The sequence below is a fragment of the Salvelinus alpinus genome, chromosome 12 (genome assembly GCF_045679555.1).
Source record: "Salvelinus alpinus chromosome 12, SLU_Salpinus.1, whole genome shotgun sequence".
NCBI classification, from domain to species: Eukaryota; Metazoa; Chordata; class Actinopteri; order Salmoniformes; family Salmonidae; genus Salvelinus; species Salvelinus alpinus.
The window spans coordinates 40,591,613-40,599,447 of record NC_092097.1 but is presented as its reverse complement, the minus strand read 5'-3'; the positions used below and the strand labels follow the sequence as shown (position 1 = coordinate 40,599,447).

The window sequence follows — 7,835 nt, the reverse complement described above, 5'->3', positions numbered from 1 at the left end:
CAGGAGGGGGGTGTGGTGGGGGGACATCTCAGAGGGCCTTTAAAAAGGAAACAGTTAAATTTACACTTCCAACTAAACAAGGTAATACTATAACAACAAACAATGCTGCTGTTACAGAGGTCTGTATAGTTCTGATGGTATGAACACAAGGCACAGCACATTGATAAGCCATAAGATCAACAGACACCATGCACACACAATGTGTTCTCTACAGCAGTTAAATCCATCATAGGTTTATACTGTAGTCCGTGCACTTGCGTCTAAGCCTGTGGTGCATATGCGTATGAAAGCCTCCACATTGACTAGTATGGCCATCTAGTGACTAGTGACAACTGACCATGCAGATGACTCTCAGTGCGCTAACTGCACTAATGACAGGGCAGATTTTCCTGTACCTGCTGGCTTGGTTCACACTGCCCCCTTCTGGCCCCTGGCTGTCAGTGTCAGCACTGGCCCTGCAACCCTCCTGGAACTTGGTCTCCAGGTCGCTGAGCTGAGAGGGAAAATGAGAGGGGGGAAAGAGGATGGAAAAGAGGCGATTGAAGAGGGGGGAGAAAAGAGAGGTCAGCATAGAATTAGAGTTATGCATACCATGATCACATGACCACAATGGGAGTAGGTCTTAGTGTTATTGTTTCTAACCTGGGATCCCGTTGGGATTAGTGTGACGCTGACTCTTCGCCGAAGGAGGGTCTGAGAAAGTCGGGGAAGTGAAATATTTAAAAATATATATAATTCAAGCCACTGGGCTGCCCTCACTGATATTTTCTATTTATTTAACTGAGATATTTGAAGGAAGGATATGAAAAGCAATGAAGTGAACTGTCTGTTACCTGTTGGGAGTCTCGCCTGGCAAACAGGTGCCTAACGTCTCCATCCTCTGTAATGATAAAAAGCCAACAGTCAGAACACAGCTTTTCCATATGTGGAGAATTTTGTTACACTGTACAGTCAGAGGATACTGTGCTCCTATTATGAAAATCAGTCACTTATGTATAGTGCATCAGGCCTACTTACAATTAATTATTCTTTTAAGAATAAATGTACTTTAAGAATCAAAATATTCAGAAAAGACTGCTTTGTGATTAATTTTCCTTTCACTTGTCCACAAAAAATCCATTGAGGGGCAGCACTCAGACCTGAATCGCTGTGTCTCCTGCCCCGGCTGCGGTGGAAAAACTTCCTGGTCTCCAGCAGCTCGGATCTCTCCACAGCGTGACGACGCTTCAGATGCTCCACGTGGATACCCATCATCTCCACAGAATGACACACGCGCGCCTCCTGACCCAGCAGAAACATTCATCAAAGTTTCATTCAAACTACATGTATAACAGTTTTAAACAAATATATTTTTCACAAAGCACTAACCAAAACATGGACTTATACCTCAAAAGAGCAAGCCTAGGATTACACGACAGTCTCACCTGGTGCACGGTCCCCAGCATCTCAGCAGCAGCGATGATGTCACTCACGCCGTCCAGCACTGTGTCCAGACTGGCCTCAATACGACTCAGCATCTCAGCGTCTACACATCTACCTCTCAGATACTGGGTGAGAAGAGGGGGGGGGAGAGGAGGGGAATAGAAGATTGGAGGATAGATATAGTAAAAAGAGAAAGGAAGTGTGGAGGAAGAGAGAGGTACGGTTTAAACTTTAAACATACATTTATCAGACCATTAACTGTGAAGCAGCCAGGTCAAACACACATGTACACACCCCTACCTGCAGTGTGTTTCTGGTTTGCTCCAGTTCAAGGATGAGGTTCTCCTGGGCCACTGTTCTGTCGTGTTCCTCAGCCTGCAGTCTCTGGGTCAGGGTGTACTGGTCACAACGGAACGCCAGTGCAAGCTGGGTAAACGCATTCTATAGGGGACAGAACAGTGTGTGGATGAGTGTGCAGTGTATGTGTATGCGTGCGTCTGCATGTGGGTGCATGTAGTCTCTAGTCTCTTTGTCCAAGTGTACTAATCGCAAAAAATTCTCACCTCAACCTCCTTTTCAGTCATCTCTGTACCACTGAGGGCAGGAAAGAAACGGTGAGGTAGAGAGCCAGGACAGGGGAAAGGGGAAGAAAGGGGAGGGAGAGGTAAGAGAAGAGTGAGGTTGTGACTATCGAAAAAGTTAGTGTTAAAGTAAGTGTGTCCGAGTATAAACTGACCTGCTGAGGCCCAATCTCTCTAGTATAAACTGACCTGCTGAGGCCCAATCTCTCTAGTATAAACTGACCTGCTGAGGCCCAATCTCTCTAGTATAAACTGACCTGCTGAGGCCCAATCTCTCTAGTATAAACTGACCTGCTGAGGCCCAATCTCTCCAGTAGAAACTGACCTCCAGAGGCCCAATCTCTCTGGTATAAACTGACTTGCAGAGGCCCAATCTCTCCGGTATAAACTGACCTGCTGAGGCCCAATCTCTCCAGTATAGGAAGGTGCTCCCAGGAGATAGCCAGCTGATCCTCTGGACTGGGCTCTGAGGAGAGGAGCAGAGGAGAGGACAGAGTGTTCATAGCTTCGCTAGCATACAACAACAGAGAGGACAGGAAATGGAAGTACAGCCACGTCCTGTTGCTGGCAACGATGCAGCTCAAGCAGCAAAACGGATTCCTTACCTTCGTCAGAGTCCGAGCTGTCCCCCAGTATGCCAGCATACTCACAGGGAGTGGCCTTCTTAGCAGGGTGTTGGGAGAGGGACGACACACAAATCAGTTAGCAACCTCGTGGCCAGGCTGTTATTGTAAATGAGGACAAGTTCTCAATAGACTTGCTTGGTTTAAGAATGTTTTCATTAAGAAAGAAATGTTCCTGCTTTACCTGTGCATTCATGGTCCCAGTGTTAGGCAGAGTGGTACAGAGTGTGAGTACAGTGTTGTTTATATCTTTCTCCACACCCCTGATACTTTTTACCAACCCTACAGAAAGAATACCTCACTGCTGAGAGAGAGAGAGAAAGAAAGAACACACAAATAAGATTCACACTTCCATTCTACAAGTATATTGAAAGATGGCACACACACACACCCTGTTAAAGGAAGGGAAAACAGGGAAAGATGGCCCACAATTTCATTCACACGCTCACAGGAATACTGACACTGACCCTGCCCCCAGGTCACAAGTTTAACGCTCAATTCATAATGTGACATCCTTTAAGAATGAGTAGAGAAAGCTAACAGGCAGCTCTCAGTTTCAATAGAGGCTGTGTCTGAGCACAGTACCACGGGGGAAACATGGACACAGAGCAGCATGCTGGAGAACAGTTAGAGAAAGATATGCAGTAGCTATAAACAAATAGAAGTGGGGGTAGGGACTATCGGAACACAAAGGAGGAGAGGAAAAGGACAATCATTAACTACATGAGTTTAACCTGAGGATAAACAGCTGGCTTGCTTTAGGAAACACCCACACATCTAATACTAACAATATAACCAAAAAACTCCAGACAGAAGCATGTACAAGTGTCACTATAAACACTTATTTTCTATTATTCTAAAGTAGCGTTAATAGTCCATACTTTTGACAGTGGACAGTCACAATATTCACGTCATAACATGAAAGAACAGCAGTTACATACTGTAAGACCTGAGGTTAACACGCTGTCTTAAGATGTCTCTGACATACAGTACCAGTCAAAACTTTAGACACACCTACTAATTCAAGGGTTTTTCTTACTTTTTAAAACTATTTTCTACATTGTAGAATTATAGTGAAGACATCAAAACTATTCTCTCAACCAGCTTCATGAGGTAGTCACCTGGAATGCATTTCAATTAACAGGTGTGCCTTGTCAAAAGTTAATTTGTGGAATTTATTTATTCTTAATGCATTTGAGCCAATCATTTGTGTTGTGATAAGGTAAGGGTAGTATACAGAAGACCGCCCTATTTGGTAAAAGACCAAGTCCATATTATGGCAAGAACAGCTCAAATAAGCAAAGAGAAATGACAGTCCATCATTACTTTAAGACATGAAGGTCAGTCAATACGGAACATTTCAAGAACTTTGAAAGTTTCTTCAAGTGAAGTCGCAAAAACCATCAACCTCTATGATGACACTGACTCTCATGAGGACCGCCACAGGAAAGGAAGACCCAGAGTTACCTCTGCTGCAGAGGATAAGTTCATTAGAGTTACCAGCCTCAGAAATTGCAGCCCAAATAAATGCTTCAGAGTTCAAGAAGAAGACACATCTCAACATCAACTGTTCAGAGGAGTCTGTATGAATCAGGCCTTCATGGTCGAATTGCTGCAAAGAAACCACTACTAAAGGACCCCAATAATAAGAAGAGACTTGCTTGGGCCAAGAAACATGAGCAATGGACATTAGACCGGTGGAAATATGTCCTTTGGTCTGATGAGTCCAAATCTTTGATTTTTGGTTCCAACCGCCGTGTCTTTGTGAGATGCAGAGTAGGTGAACGGATGATCTGTGTGGTTCCCACCGTGAAGCATGGAGGAGATGGTGTGGGGGTGCTTTGCTGGTGACACTGTCAGTGATTTATTTAGAATTCAAGGCACACTTAACCAGCATAGCTACCACAGGATTCTGCAGCGATACACCACCCCATCTGGTTTGTGCTTAGTGGGACTATCATTTATTTTTTAACAGGACAATGACCCAACACACCTCCAGGCTGTGTAAGGGCTATTTGACCAAGAAGTACAATGATGGAGTGCTGCATCAGATGACCTGGCCTCCACAATCACCCGACCTCAAACCAATTGAGAGGGTTTGGGATGAGTTGGACTGCAGAGTGAAGGAAAATCAGCCTACAAATGCTCAGCATATGTGGGAACTCCTTCAAGACTGTTGGAAAAGCATTCCTTATGAAGCTGGTTGAGAGAATGCCAACAGTGTGCAAAGCTGTCATCTAGGCAAAGGGTGGCTACTTTGAAGAATCTAAAATATATTTGAATTTCTTTAACACTTTTTTTATTACTACATGATTCCATATGTGTTATTTCATAGTTTTGATGGCTTCACTATTATTCTACAATGTAGAAAATTGTAAAAAATAAAGAAAAACCCTTGAATGAGTAGGTGTGTCCATACCTTTGACTGGTACTATTGTTTATCCTTTTAAAACATTTATTCAATAGACCAGTCACTGTTTCACTAAGAAGGTGATGCTCTTCTTTAACTGTTCTCTTCTCTAAGTTTAAAACAATTCCAAAAAGCAGCATAGTTACACACTGAAGTCAACTTTTATTCTCCCTCTATTTACTTTGGAGCTACATTTTTATGTCTAAACAAAAGGGAAACATCCATATTTAGTTATTGAGGGCTGTGGTAGTTGTGAAATGACAGAGATTCAGCCAAATATGTATAGGCCTATAGACATTCCATTATTTAGACACAGAAGACACAGACCAAAGTGGTCACAAAATAATCCAACATAGAACTAATAACTTTGAGTCTCAAAAAACCAACTAGTTCAATTTGAAACAGTGTTAGATATCTTAATACAATCTACTAAACTGCCAAAAACAGTTGCACGGCCATTTTGAATATGATGGGACACCATTATTATCTTACCGGTGTAGTGAGGCCCGTGGTGTCCAAGGATGTCTTGTTTTTCAGGAGCTACTGAGCACAGTGACATTCCGGTCTAGTGATGCAGCCCACACTCCTTCCTCGCTCTTCTTCCCTGTTCTCCTTCTCTCCCTCCTCATTCACTTTTCCCTATATTGGCTTTTTAAAGCTCCCCTGACAGCTGTTTGAATTCCCACCAGCTTTGTTCCCTCACACCAATGGGGGAGTCATGGTTTTCTAGAGGGTATGCATCCAAGAGCTGGTGATAAGGAGATTAGGGACCACCCTCAACCCCAAAACACATGCACACTTGTTTGAGTGAACTCTTGCTCACTCATACAAGAGTGAACTTCACCTGAAGCTAGAATGCTAGACTAAACAAACTTCCAAACAGTCTTCCTCCTTTGCTTACCAGTTAAAACAAGAGTTTTTATTTGACAAATTCAGGTAGGTCCCTTCCCGTTTTGTTCCGTTTGCTTCAGTTTAACAGAATCAGCGTAATGAATATGCTCATGGTTGCGATGTCAGAGCTCACTCATTCTCCCCTTCACACATCCAACTCCAAATCAACTTGAATGCCTATAGCTACTTGGGTGGAGCTGAAAGGATTAGATTGGTGTAAACATTATGGCAAATTGCACCAAGCCATTCAGAGATACTGGTTGGTCTTTAACCATACATAACTAATACATCCTTTTAGATCTCAATGAAGTGCCTAGGGGGGGTTATGATATTGGACAGCAGTCAGAGGCAGAAGGATGATAATATAAAGTGCATACAGAAAGTATTCAGAGCCCATTATTGTTTTTCCAAATGTTGTTACGTTACAGCCTTATTATAAAATTGTTTAATAGTCCCCCCCCCCATCAATGACAAAGCAAAAACAGGTTTAGAAATGTTGGCAAATGTATAAAAATAAAACAACTGAAATATCACATTTATGTATTCAGTCCCTTTACTCAGTACTTTGTTGAAGCACCTTTGGCAGCGATTACAGCCTTGAGTCTTCTTGGGTATGACGCTACAAGCTTGGCACACCTGTATTTGGGGAGTTTCTCCCATTCTTCTCTGCAGATCCTCTCAAGCTCTGTCAGGTTGGATGGGGAACGTCGAGGCACAGTTATTTTCAGGTCTCTCCAGAGATGTTTGATCGGGTTCAAGTCCGGGCTCTGGCTGGTCCCCTCAGCGACATTCAGAGACTTGTCCCGAAGCCACTCCTGCGTTGTCTTGGCTGTGTGCTTAGGGTCGTTGTCCTGTTGGAAGGTGAACCTTCACCCCAGTCTGAGGTCCTGAGCCCTCTGGAGCAGGTTTTCATCAAGGATCCCTCTGTACATTGCTCCATTCATCTTTCGCTCGGCCCTGACTAGTCTCCCAGTCCCTGACGCTGAAAAACATCCCCTCAGCATGATGCTGCCACCATGATGCTTCACCGTAGGGATGGTATTGGCCAGGTGATAAGCAATGCCTGGTTTCCTCCAGAATTAAAGCTTGGCATTCAGGCCAAAGAGTTCAATCCTGGTTTCATCAGACCAGTGAAACTTGTTTCTCATGGTCTGAGAGTCCTTTAGATGCCTTCTGGCAAACTCCAAGCGGGCTGTCATGTGCCTTTTACTGAGGAGTGGCTTCCATCTGGCCACTCTGCCATAAAGTCCTAATTGGTGAAGTGCTGCAATGATGGTTATACTTCTGGAACATTCTCCCTTCTTCACAGAGGAACTCTGGAACGCTGTCAGAGTGACCATCGGGTTCTTGGTCACCTCCCTGACCAAGGCCCTTCTCCCCCGATTGCTCAGTTTGGCCGGGCGGCCAGCTCTAGTAAGAGTCTTGGTGGTTCAAACTTCTTCCATTTAAGAATGATGGAGATCACTGTGTTCTTGAGGATATTCAATGCTGCAGAATTTGTTTGGTACCCATCCCCAGGTCTGTGCCTCAACACAATCCTGTCTCGGAGCTCTACGGACAATTCCTTCGACCTCATGGCTTGGTTTTTGCTCTGGCATGCACTGTCAACTGTGGGACCTTATATAGACAGGTGTGCCTTTCCAAATCATGTTCAATCAATTGAATTTACCGCAGGTGGACTCCAATCAAATTGTAGAAACATCAAGGCTGATCAATGGAAACAGGATGCACCTGAGCTCAATTTTGAGTCTTAGAGTAAAGGGTCTGAATACTTGTTAAGGTGTTTATTTTGAATACGTTTGAAAACAAATCTAAAAAGTTTTTGCTTCATCATTATGGGGTATTGTGTGTAGATTGAGGACAATTTTTATTTTGTAAGTCGCTCTGGATAAGAGCGTCTGCTAAATG

The 7,835-nt window shown here is 43.7% G+C and overlaps 1 protein-coding gene across 1 annotated transcript; it reads right to left on the bottom strand.

Moving 5' to 3' along the window:
- Positions 1 to 322: 322 nt before the first annotated feature.
- On the bottom strand, positions 323 to 1,544 carry LOC139535295 (inositol 1,4,5-triphosphate receptor associated 2-like). The gene is made up of 5 exons (XM_071334604.1): positions 1,425 to 1,544; positions 1,140 to 1,281; positions 834 to 880; positions 643 to 693; positions 323 to 493 (listed from the first exon to the last, which is right to left on the bottom strand). Exons 1-5 carry the CDS (start codon positions 1,515 to 1,517, stop codon positions 323 to 325), a joined length of 504 nt encoding a protein of 167 aa, XP_071190705.1. The 5' UTR covers positions 1,518 to 1,544.
- Between the last annotated feature and the right edge of the window lie 6,291 nt (positions 1,545 to 7,835).